General features: G+C 40.3%; 1 protein-coding gene across 2 annotated transcripts in view; it reads left to right on the forward strand.

The window, feature by feature from the left end:
* SH3GL3 (SH3 domain containing GRB2 like 3, endophilin A3) overlaps positions 1–12,983 on the forward strand; it is a 45,303-nt gene extending 32,320 nt beyond the window's left edge. For both annotated transcript variants that reach the window (XM_015873004.2, XM_015873005.2), the window contains exons 4-9: positions 693–836; positions 1,523–1,656; positions 3,046–3,204; positions 6,002–6,105; positions 7,316–7,443; positions 12,155–12,983. In XM_015873004.2, the coding sequence (XP_015728490.1) occupies positions 693–836; positions 1,523–1,656; positions 3,046–3,204; positions 6,002–6,105; positions 7,316–7,443; positions 12,155–12,360 (875 nt within the window). In that variant the 3' untranslated portion in view covers positions 12,361–12,983. The remainder of the gene's footprint in view (positions 1–692; positions 837–1,522; positions 1,657–3,045; positions 3,205–6,001; positions 6,106–7,315; positions 7,444–12,154) is intronic.
* Positions 12,984–13,109: the final 126 nt, after the last annotated feature.

Raw genomic sequence — 13,109 nt, forward strand, 5'->3', positions numbered from 1 at the left:
CAGCTAAGGGTATTCAAGATGCAGTTTGTCACCATCCATGGCTCACATTTTTTAGGATATGTCCTAATGTTGGCTATTACTATGTCAAAGAAGCTGTTGAGTTGATAGTAGGAGTAGACTGGAAAACATTCCAAGAATAACTGCGTGGTTTTGTCGTGATATGATCAGCACCAAAATAAATTGATTTGCATGCATCTGTCTTTTCTGCAAAAATAGAAAAAAAAACAAACAAAAAACCCTCTGTCTTGAGTATTGGGACCACTAAAACAGTGGGGAAAAGAAGTCCTACAAAGTCCTCATAAGCAGGAGTGTGAAACTGGCATTGGCTGTACTTACAGGAGCCCATACTGTGTTTGCTATTTGCACTGTTTTTAATAGACTTCACAAACAGAAATACCCAGGGGAATGTGAATGTTGGTGAATATCCGCAAGAGGTGGCAGGCATTACCCCTGTGTGTCTGTCTGGAGAAATGCTGCCCATCCAGTTGGGAACAAAGCAATTTCATATGACCCTTACTGTTGAATGAGATCTACTTTTGACTATTAAATACTGTCAACAAAAGACTCGTGGATCTACAAACCAGCTTAGTGATTTGCTTTGTGAGATTGCTTGTTAAATGATTTATTGCTTTGAATAATTTAAAACTTGTTTTTATAACTCTTGTTCTTCTTCATGTTCATGTCCTTTTTAGCATACAGAGCCAAGCTGGGAATGCTGAACACTATGTCAAAGATCAGAGGACAAGTTAAAACCACAGGCTATCCTCAGACAGAAGGACTCCTAGGAGACTGCATGATACGGTATGGCAGAGAGCTTGGCGATGATTCTATGTTTGGTGAGTTTGTGTACCTCCTTTGAGAATATTTCCATATAAAGTTCTTCACAGAATATTACTCAGTGACGTAACCTGTGTAAATAGCTAATCCAGGTAAGAGAGCAAGCTATGTACAGGGGTTAGGGAGTGACTGATACAGTAATACCCAATGCTTCTGTGTATTTGTCCATCTCTGTTGCAGGTGTAACTAATTCTGTTTCATGGTTCCTATTATAAAAACAAATATCTTGTTTCTAAGTTGCCAAGGAATAATCCAGAGCAATCCGTAGATGCAATGTATTTTTTTAAGTACCTTTAAATAAAAATGGTTTTCCTATATCTGAGAAGTAAAGATTTTCTCGAGGAGGTGGAGGGGGGAGAGGGAAAGGCAGTTACTTTCCGAAGGCCTACAGCAGATACAAATATACCTCCTTGAAAGAACTGTATTATAAGACGTGGTTTTTGTTTGTTTTTCCTGAAGGGCTTAAGGGGAGATGGGGGAGAGGAACACAGGGTATGTTTTGGAGCAGAATTTTCCAGTACTAATTTTCTGCAGGAGAAAAGCAAGTGCATTTTTATTTTTATTTTTATTTTTTTTATTTTCCAAGGGCTACAGCAAATGCACAGTTGCCCACTTGAGTTTTATTATAAGATGCATTTGTTGTCTCATGCTTACTGAGATATAAGCAGCATATTCTTTACCATAGGCCTTGCGCTGCTGGATGCTGGTGAAAGCATGAAACAATTGGCTGAAGTGAAGGACTCGCTTGATATTAATGTCAAACAAAATTTCATTGATCCCCTACAGTTATTGCAGGATAAAGATTTGAAAGAGATTGGGGTAAGTTTGTCCGGATTATTTACCAATAATCAGAGTAAATCAGGCTCCAGTTCTCTGAGAGGCTTTTTTGGATGCCTAAAGGTAAATAAATGTCATAGCATTTAAGCTTATTTCTCTAGCAAAGTAGTGGCGAAATCTGCTTATAGTCAATGTCTGGCTTTTTTTCACCATAGTCTAGCTTTCTTAGTTTGCAAATCCCCATACATTCAGTTCAAGAAGATAGTGAAGAAAAATATATTCATTTTCTACTGTTTTGTTTTGACCAACATTTGTTATTAATTGATCTGAACACATGAGTAAGCTGTGATTTACTGTGACTGATTATTCTGTCTTGCTGCCTCAGTCACCAATAGCTGTTTATTATAGAGGCTGAAGGCTCTTCAGAGCAATCACAGAGCGATCTGAAAAGTGCCATCAATTGCTGAGTGCCATATCCCACTATGGGGAAAGATACAGGATGCTGAAGAATATATTTTTAACCTTTAATGTGAGGTTTTGTTTACAAAATGACAGTTCAAAAGAAAGCCAGGCAGTCTCGTCTGAGTCTGTTGATTCCAATAGAATTTGGTAATAAGCAAGTTGAAACCCTGATGAAATGCAGAAATAAAAGCTGGTTTATTTGTTAACACATAAATGGAGGTGAAAAGCATAGCAAAAGGCAGTAATTGTGCCTTGATGTCTGTAGCTGTCTCTTATGATACCTAACTGTTTTCAGCTGTAGTTCTTCTGAACTGATAGAAAGAAATTGTTTGATGTTAGCTTTAATGAGCATTTTTTACTGTCACTCTCAGTCCGTTCTGTAAGTCTGTCAGTCCCGTGGCTTTTGGCAACAGAAAACTTGCATAGTGATGTCAGATAGAAGTGTCAAGTTGACACCTAACGAAGGAAGCAAGAATATAAGATGTGTTGGAGTACTGCCTAAAGAATGAGAAGAGAAAATAACTCTTTAACTGTTAGCTGTCATATTGTATAATGCAAGGGGTAAAACTGATTTAAGTATAGAACAGGGGAGGCGGGGGGTGGCACATTCAGATGTTCTAAATTAGAAGCAGGATCCAATCTGAGATGTTGTACATTTTACTAAAGTCCATTCCAGGAGCTGGATGTCTAAGTTTAGCAAATCAAGGTAGCCAGTTTCCCTGAGTCTTAGCAGATGGCTGTTTATTTAAAGTATATACAAACTGAAATTGCATTCACATATGCAGTCCTGGGCATACCTGGTGCTGCCTTAGATCAGAAGGATGGGCTGGATAATCTCTGAGCCTGGCATTTCTTTTGATTCTGCATATGTCTGTAATCACGTCCGTAACTGAAACTTCCTTAAATCATGATGAGTTTGTATGGGCCTGTCCCATTTGAACCTTCTCCTAAATGCTCTGTCTTATTTAGCACCATTTGAAGAAACTAGAAGGACGGCGTTTGGATTATGATTATAAAAAGAAACGTCTTGGAAAGATACCAGATGAAGAAGTTAAACAAGCTGTAGAAAAATTTGAGGAGTCAAAGGAGCTAGCTGAAAGAAGCATGTTCAATTTCTTAGAAAATGATGTAAGTCTGTCCTTCGTTTTTGTTTACTGCAGTCTATCCAGATGGGAAATGCATGTGGGTTTGGATGAAGCTCGTCTCATTCTTTATCAAAGGCAAGGTCTGAAGGCAGAGAGAGAATGTGCCTTTCTCCTTGCCTTGGGGAGGAATTTTGTGCACAGCAGCACATGGGAGAACTCAAGAATTCAGCAGGTCAGACAAGACTGACACAGGGGTTTCATGTATCTTTATTATTGGTGAGCGATGAACTGTCTGCAAACAGAATGCAGAGAGATGAGTGGGAGGAAGAAGGGGGGACTAACGCAGTCACAGAGCTGCTGCTTAAACCATGAGCAAGAGATTTGTGCCCTGCTTGGCAGGAGCAGCTCACTTATACAGAAAAAACTTGTTGCTGAGCTGAAGGATCTGGGTGATTTGGACTCCACAAATTACATTTTGGTTCTAAAAATTCCTGCATAGAGTTTATGTGGGTTGTGCTCAGGTACTTGAACTTTGGCTCAGATTCCTCCAAGTCCACAATGAAATGATGTCTGAATAATTAACAGCCATGGTGATTAGGATAATCCCTCTCTTCAGTGCACACATAGAGGAATAGCAGTGTGCTCTCCTTCCATGCTAATCATGGAACTGCACAAAAAGAAAGCTGGGTAGATGCTTTACAGGCCATTGGAGGCAGAATACAGGATATCCTTTTTTCCTGATAAGTCTCCATCAGATTTATGTAATTTTTTTTTTGGTAGGAGGCTGGAATATGGGAGACAAAAGCAAAAAGAGGAGCTGTTAAGGGAGGTCATTTCAATGCAAGCAGCCTCTCTAACTGTGTAACAGCCAGCTATAAACTAACATGTAGCTCCCAAACTGCTTGTGAGTGGGATGCATTTGTTACAGATGTGTGTAAGTCAAAAATTCTCTTTCCATTTCACCAGCACAAGTTATATGAAGGTGGCAAAAATTTGACACCCTCTATAAACAATTTCAGTACACTATTCCTGCTGCCCCACTGCAAGCTCTACCAAGTTGCCACTGTGTCTTATAGTTCTTTGCACAAGCAGCTGAGAAATGTTTCAGGTGTTTGTCATTAGCCAAAGCACCAAACCAAAGATGAAGCAGTGCATGGATTTTTATTGAGTTATCTGAGCCACAAGAGAACTGATCAGGAATGACTTACCAGTATAACTGATTCTGCCTTTGGGAGGGAGTTGAACTGGGTGTCCCTGGGAGATGTTGTTCCATCCTCACTTTCTTTTGCTTGTATTTCAAGAAAACTGTGCTGTTTCCTTCTGATGTTCTGTACTCACCCAGTCTGCCTTCCACCCTCAAACTTCTCATTCCAGCCTTCTTGCCTAGCCACAGTCTTTCTCATTGAGTTTTCAGAGATGCTGATTGCAGTCACTTCCTTACTGTCCTTCCATGTTCCCAAAGAGTCTCCCTTTCTTTCTGTTTCCCTGTAGTCTCTGTTGTCAGTGCTCTGGTTCCCAGCCACCTTGCCAGCTGCCTCACCCAGGTGCACAACTTTCTCTTTTTTTTCCCACTGTTAGTTTCAGACCTCCCACACCAACATCTTGTTGGATTCATCTTCCTGCCTTTCCCACTCATCCAGTCTCAGGCTTTTCAAGCTAAGTGCCTTTTAGTCCCACAAGTCTCTCTGTCTCTTTCCCAGTCACTCTTTCTTCTCCCAGTCCCCAGGTCCATATTCCTCCCAGCTCTCACTCATCTTGACAGTCCTTGTCTGTCTATTTTCTCCAACCACCCCATCCAAACCCCAGGCACATTGCGTGTTATCCTCAGCTGGTTTACATTACTCTCTTGACTTTGATGGAATTGTATCAGCTGTTAATTTGGTTCTGTGCATTTGATTTCTGTATGCTGTGTGATGATTTTTGGCTCTCTTGGTGTCCCAGCAGAATTTCTAATAATGTTTTCAACTGAGTGAAAGCAGAAAAAGTAGAGCTTAAAATTGCCATGGGTCCATCAAACATTTGCAGAAAGCTTTCAAAAACACCTTGTGATCCAACATGTGAAGACATGGTGGAATGGGAACATATCAGACTTCTGGGGCTCTGTCCTCCTCCTTGTCTTAAAGGAAAAGTACAAAAATGGAGAGATCAAATAAGTATTTGTTGTAGCTCCCTTGTAGTACATCTTAAACTTTTCAGTTTGCATCAGGGAATGAGGAATGAGGAATGACCTTTTTTCCCCCCTTTTTCCCTCCTTTACATCCTTTCTTAGCATTCATGCACTTGAATGACTGGCTGATACTTCTTCAATCCATATAGGTTTGGATAATAGTAGATAAATCACGTTTCTTTTATTGGTTTATATATAAAATGCTGCCATCTAGTGAGGTAAGTCCAGATGATTTCAGAACTGTAGTTCATAAACATGACCAATAAGCATCAATGGGTCTGAGTCACAAGAGCTGTCACAACGTAATTTGTCCCAACATTGATGATCAGAAAAGCTCCACTCTCACCTGCTAGGGGGTTGTGCACTGTAACTGTTTCAGACTTGGGTGTTGACAGACAGCTGGCTTGGAAGTTGAAAGCAAAAAGGATTTGTACACTGTGAAAGGAAATGACTTAAGGACCCAGCCCTGTGTAAGTGAACTAGAAGTTACACCTCAGTTTTGTTCAGGTTCCAACCAGCAATTTCTTTGATAATATCACATATGCTCTTTTTCAATAGTCCCGCAAGGTATCACGGTCTTTTGAGATACCAGATCTGTTTTGAGTGATGTTCATTTCTCCTTCAGCTGAATGTTACACAGGCTCTTTAAAGCTGTTTGCTCTCTGTCTTTCAGGTAGAGCAAGTTAGCCAGTTGGCTGTGTTTGTAGAAGCAGCACTAGATTACCACAAACAATCTACAGAGATATTGGAGGATCTGCAGAGCAAGCTGCAAAACCGGTAAGACTGAACCCATCAGATAACTTTGAGTCTCTTTTGTAGTTCAGGTCCTTGAATATGGAAAGCCACAGAAGCAGCAGATCTTGTATCACCATCTCACAGACACAGAATGACCCGGGTTGGAAGGGACCTCAAGGATCATGACACACGCTTGCTGTGCTCTTGTGAGATATGAGAGTGTGCAGACTCCCTCCCTCACATCTGCAGAGGTTAAGTAGGACAGCCTCCATTTGTTTGTAGGTTTTTTTTTGAACTTGCATACTTTCTGAACATTGTTTTGGAGTCTTTGCTGGGCAGTTGGTGTGTTTTCACTGAGATTATGGGCATAACAAAACTCTGCAGCAAAATAATGCACTTGCCAGTTGGCAGGGAATACCATTGTGATGTAATGAACTTGTGAAAAGCCAGATATTTTGTGTCATACTAATAGGAAAAAAAGCTGCTGTCATTAATTTGTTGTACGTCACTTAGAAAAGCAACAGAGAACAGGAGACCTTAATGACTTGAGCACTGCCATAGCGTAGGCTAATAGTACAGCCAGAGTGCAGATAACTTCTTTGAGGCTTTCCTGAGAACAGAATTGAAGTGATGGATGTGAGTACCATACAGGAGCAGCAGTGCCTGTTTACCCTACAACATTCCAGCTAAAGGGCCAACGTAACGGGGTGGTCTCAGTAGGGCCATGTGCACATGTAGGAAGAGGTGCTGAGGCAGATTTGCTGTTCAAATGATTATTTCTTCCCTTTTTTTCTTTTTTCTTTTTTTTTTTTTTCTAAAAAAAACACACCGTGTGAGATGCAGTCCCTGGGCCCCTGTCCTGGCTGCGCTTCTGCGTATGTCATTTACAGCTGGGCTTTCCAGACAGCTTGTTCCTGGAACTTCTGCTGAACTCAGTGGCAGCTGTGGATGCTCAGCACATCTCAGACTTGGGCTGTTAAGCTTTTTTACCTCTGTCAGCAGGACCGTAGCATTAAATAAAATAGGGCTTTGGTGAAACTCAAGTATTGCGTTAGAATTCAGCGGCGTTTAGTGAATAACATTTCCTCCCACCATCACCCCCTTCCTTCAAAAAATCTAATAAAAGTCCAAAAACCCGCAGAAGAAAGGTTTTTCCTCACCTTTCAAATACAAAAGTATTGAACCCGAGTGGAAACTCTCTGAGTATCTGTTCCTCCGAATGAATCTCTTGCCTCTCTTCTCTGTGTTCCAGAATAAATGTAGCATCTAGTCGGCCTAAACGTGAATTTAAGCCAAAACCTGTAATAACTACAACTCTGGAAACCGGTGATAATCAGCAGCACAATGGGATTGCATATAGTTCTTCTATAAAGTCATCAGGTAAGACTGTGGCCACAGAATTAACATTCTGGTGGCTGTTACTAGATTATTGCTTGTTGTATTGCTTGTACTGCAGGAATGATGGATTCATAGGGCATCTAAATTGACTCCAGTTTATTCCCCAGAGCTCGAAATGGAATTGTGAAGCCAGATTTCCTCTCAACAGTCTTTTACCATCTGAATTTGAAGTGTGGCACTCTGATGGGTTTTTTAGGTTCTTTATATTGCCACCAAGAGTGAGAGGAGGGAGAATCACTTGCAGAAAGCATTTCGTTTCTTGGAAAGACAGATGCCAAATGTGGGTGTGTTAGATCACTGTCTGGAACATCTCCAGCTGCTAATTTCTCTCAACACTCTGTGTAAGTGATCAGCACAGGATCTTGACTATTAGCCATATAAAATTCAGGAAGACTAGTCCCAGCCTAAGTAATCTTATTAACATAGTTTACTTTAATGTCCTTTTGTTCCCCTGAAATACGCTCTGAAATGTATGCATGTTTTTTAGCTGAATTACTGGAGCTGTTCAAGGCCGGGTTGGATAGAGACCTGGGTTAAAGTGATGTAGGGGGTGGAAACCAGCCTGTGGCAGGGGTTGGAACTTGGTGATCTCTTTCACTGCTGTGATTCTGTAATACTTAGATACCCCTTGCTGTGGGAGTAGGGTCCCTTTTTGTGGTTAGACCCTAATTCTACTGAGAAGGAAAAAAAAAGGAAAGGAATAACTATTGAAAGCCCATGAAAGTTGTTTAAATTGTAATAGTGAGCATGGTTACCACTACTCACTGAAGTAACTTCCACATCTCATGAATAAATTTTTTTTGCCCTACCTCCTTTATGCCTGGGCTGAGTGGTGACAGACCAATAACAGAACACAGAAGACAATAATGTGCATAGAAAGGAATATGAAAGAGCCATTTTGTTCTATCAGTGTGAATTGTAAGGAAAATAGAGAGGAGTCAGTGAGCCCGAGGTTCCCTTCTGTACTTGGAATGAGGTCTTGGATCTTTTTCTAACGTTTCTTTTCTTTTTTTTCTTGTTTGTAACTCGTTTCCTCTCTTTAATGGTCTTTCTCCTTTTTAAATGTCACTGTAAGAGAAGCAAGGGAACTAATGGTGGAAGAAAAAAGCTTAGAACTGTAACTTCATGTTTTTTCTAGAATCTCTTGAATGTTCTTGTACTCTGGTACAAGATGAGGTTATTCTACAATCCATGCTGAAAGGGATTTGCACACTTTGGCAGCATAAATCCACTCAGCAGGATCCTGTCCCTCGTCTTATTTCTTCTGTGCTTCAAGTTACCTGAGGCTGTGTTTTTTTTCTTTGTTTTTTTTCCTCCATTAGATTCTAACGTTGTAGACTCTGTTTACCTCCTGAAATTGTTCATCTTCTTTCTTTCTCTTATCCATGTGAACTTCTGTGGAGTTACAGTGGGGTGAATGTACCCTGTTCGTGAATGGGGAACTTTTCTCTTGCTGCTTAAAACTGTGAAACAGATTTGATTTGATTTGTTTTCTGTGAATTAGAAATGTGAACCAAGTGGCTTGAAGGTAAACACTGCACAGTGTTGTAAGGTCTCCATGTGATAGAGGGATAGTATCATAATCATCCTCTTCTTTTGCTTAGAAAGCTTCATCCAACACATCCAACTTCCCCTGTTCACACACTGGCTCTGTCAGGACACTGACGTTTAATTTCCCTGATGCTGCCATTGAAGGTAGCAGTATCTCAGCATTGTGAGCTCACAAATGTCAGCTGGATGGTTAAAAAGTAAGGTGTGACACATTCAGCACAGCTACCATAATCCCGTTCTGAGTGTTGAAATGACTTTTCCTATGTTCTTTCTAGGTTAAGTATTAGTTTCTTGGAGCAGAAGTGGTATTTTCCTTTCTACAGTTCCTAACACATGGGGATTATTTACTACTAATGGCTTCTGACTCCAGCCCTGCAAATGTGTACAGAAACATCTTCTTAACACTGTAAATTATTTAGCTACTTTGATTAAGCACAGACAATAAATCTGTATTTTTGTTCTAATTCATTGTTACCCTCATTAATCAGCTGAGGCTGTGAGCATCATCTGCTCTAGAACTCTTCAATGCTGTGTTACATCATGCTTTTCATTCTTTTTGTTTGTCAGGTTTGACCACAGTATAAACTAACTGGGTCTGGTTGCCATGTGCTGGATTTTAACATAGGCATCTAAATGTTTACTCACTTCAGCTGGGAGGGAGACTGGGTCTAATTATCTTTGTAAGCTTCCAGCTTGTGATTATTAAAGTGTAATTGCTACCATATATACACATCTTGGTATAGAAGAGGAATATGTGCAGGCACGGGCAGTAACTCCTTTTGGAAAGACAAGAGCAACAAAAAAGCATCACTCACTGTTCTGGTTTTATCCTGTGGTGCTTCAGAAATCACAGACAGCTACTTGTCAGCCTGCTTGGTGCTGTTCTTCCCATTTACACTGTCCAGGTGTAAGTGATCTGTGTACTGTGACTGGGCATCTTTGGGAGTGTGACAATGAAATGTGACAATTCAGCTCCACAATGGTGGAATTAAGGAGATGGTCCTGGTGCTGCAAATTAACATGGAACCTGCCTGCAGGGAGAAAAAAAGGGTGTTATTTCTTTAGCCTAGGTCTCTGCAAGAAGAAGAGCAAGTATTTAATAGATGGGAAAAGGCTGGAGTTGTGTCACCAGTTCCGTGATGTTAAGCAGAGTGTGTTGCAGATCATCCAGCAGTGCTGCTCCCATTACTTTTGTCAGGGATCCTTTGTCTCATTGGATTATACAGTAGCAGCAGCTGCCTGATTCTAATGAAGACTCCTACTGATCCAACAGCCTGGAGCAAAACCGGTTGTATTGGCTGTGACCATTATTTTGAAATCTTTCCAGGCTTCCAGACACTTCTTTTCAGTCCTTTGGAGCTTAAATTGAACCAAATGCGATCCATCTCCTATCAGGTACCATACTGTCAGAAATGAACTGACTTGCAATAATAAATTAGCCCCATTGGAGCAGCTGGTGAAGGCTAAGAACTTTGTCAATTATTCCAAGTGCCGCCTTCTGCCGCTGACAGTTCTGGTGAGTTGGTATCAGCTCTACCTTGGCAGAGACTCTGGAAATAGCTCAGCTATTTTTGAATGCAGTCAGTCCGTTTTGTTGTAAAATTGTGGCTCATCTCCTTTTCTGCGAATGGATTATTTCAGCAAAAATGTGTCCCAAAACAATCTTTGGCCTGTGCCATTGCATTGGACAAGTCATAATTCAATTTGTTCTTGTAAAACTTTGTTGTTACTCCATGCTTTCTCAAGGCAGAGAATGAGTGCAGCTTTGTTCCAGCAGTATCCCAGGGAGGGTTACTTGAAGGGGGTCTTTGTGTTGACAGCTCTCTTGCATTGTTACAAAGGCAGAAAGGAGCCTTTATTATGAAGGATAGAACATATCCCCCAAACAAAATTAATTCCCACTTCCCAGTTTTAACACCGAATGTTGTTCCTCATTTACCAATCAGCAGAATAAGCGTTGCTTGGCTTCCTAGACATCTTCTAATCCCTGTTCTTAGATATACCAGCAGTTACTTTTCAGTAGATCCCTGTACATTACCATGATTAGCAGATTAAAAAGTATGATGAGCATTTTTAGCACCTTAGCTATTTTATCTGCATTGCTGTATCGTCATGGACAAAAAAGAATCTTCAGGTTGATCACAAGATTACCACGTGTGATAGCAGAGGGAGACAGCTACCACTAGGGTATCTGAGAGTTATTGCAATGTTACAAGTGAAACAACCACAATAAATTAAAAGGTTTAACCACTGTAATCCTAGTAATGGTGCTAAAAGAGTTGTTTGTCATGCTGTGGTGTGTTTTGCTGCAGTCTTTGTGGCAGCAGCATGAGGTCTTTTCTCCTATTCTTCATTTAGAAGTATATTTCAAATTAGCAGACTTTTGCTTGGATATCTTGCCTATATTGTTGAAAATCTGTTGTGGCTGAACTGTGGTTGAACCTCTCACCAGACCTTGTCTGCTGAGCTGAGCTTTACAGTTTGAACACTGGATTGATTTTATTAGAATGCACTATTGTAAGTGTGAATGAGGGAATGTGCTATATACGTGTCTGTACCATGGACCTAGACCAATTAACTGCTTCTTCATGATGGTGACTAGGTAAATGCATTTATGAAGTTAACTTCTTTTGCTAGCGGTGATTGTTTTCTACCTTAATTTGTATTTGTTTTCCTGTAAATGTATGTACTTACTTGCTACTGTGTCTGCATACAGCAGTGTTAATGTTTTGAGAGTAATGTTGCCTGAAGATTGTTATAATAGGATGCGAGCAAGCAGTGTAAGTAACAGGACAGCCAGGTTGTATGTTGGTAGAGTTGCTGTTTGTTTTCAATTGTAGGACTTAGACAGGCACCACCATTACTAGCATAACCATTGCTTTAGTTCAGGTGAAGGACATGGAAAGCAGAGATTTGAATGCGTAAGCTTGGGGAGCAGTAACCCAGAGATGTCTCTCACTGCTCAAGCAAAGTGTGGTTGGAAGCATCCAATGCAGGAGCACCTAGAAGCCTTGCTCCTGCAAATACACATGTGCAAAAATCACAACAGCTGCATTTCTAGGCTGTTAATTTCATGTTTAGCAGATAATCAAATTCTATGAAACTTTTTTAATATTTGTTTCTTTTTCTGTCATGGGGGCAGGTTCTTCAATGCACGTGGATCAGCCTTGCTGCCAAGCTCTCTATGACTTTGAACCAGAAAATGAAGGCGAGCTTGGGTTTAAAGAGGGTGATATCATTACCCTGACCAACCAGATTGATGAAAACTGGTATGAAGGGATGCTTCATGGCCAGTCAGGATTCTTCCCCATCAATTATGTTGAAGTGATGGTACCCTTGCCTCAGTGATTGTGTCATTCAAGCTGTGAACATGATTTCATGACTGAAATGGATTCACAAATGTTCTGTCAGTGTGGCATTCTGTGAAAGCCTTGCTATTTGACTGACTTACTGACTTTTGTATGCGTCTTTTTAAAATGTATTTATTTTATATTCCAAAAAACTTTACCTTCCCTGACACCATCAACCTGCAAAAAAACCCATGCCCAGTTTTTTTGCTTTGTGCCTTGAAGATCACTGTATGAAGCGTTTACTGGTAGCTCACTGTTACTCCCAAAATGCATTTATTTGCTGTTATTGTACATGGTTTGGGGTTTTCCTTTTTTATTTAAAAAAAAAAAAAAAAAGCAAGTCTTTGGTTGCAATTATTTTACGATTGAAAATGATTTTTAAAAATACTATAAGTGAAGCTAACTGTAACAAGTTCCTGAGTTACTGATATCATTGAGCTCTGTTCATCTACCACACTGTAATTTATCGTGAACGAGTTAATCCATGTCTCACATTGTATGTCGACAAAAGGCAAAGTGATTGTTGTCAATATTACGATGTTGTACTAAGTACAAGTTCTCAGAATTGAAGATTCCTATACTTTGCTGACCAAACTTAATAAACATGTCGGTGGGATAAGAGTGGTTGCCACTTCTATTCCTGTAGTTCTGGCATTTGTTTTTGTGCTGGAGGATGACTCATGTAGAAAAGTCAGATTTCGGTGGGGGGAAAGATACATTTAAAAAACACCAAGCTATTAGTTTTAT

Source organism: Coturnix japonica, chromosome 10, assembly GCF_001577835.2.
Source record: "Coturnix japonica isolate 7356 chromosome 10, Coturnix japonica 2.1, whole genome shotgun sequence".
NCBI classification, from domain to species: domain Eukaryota; kingdom Metazoa; phylum Chordata; class Aves; order Galliformes; family Phasianidae; genus Coturnix; species Coturnix japonica.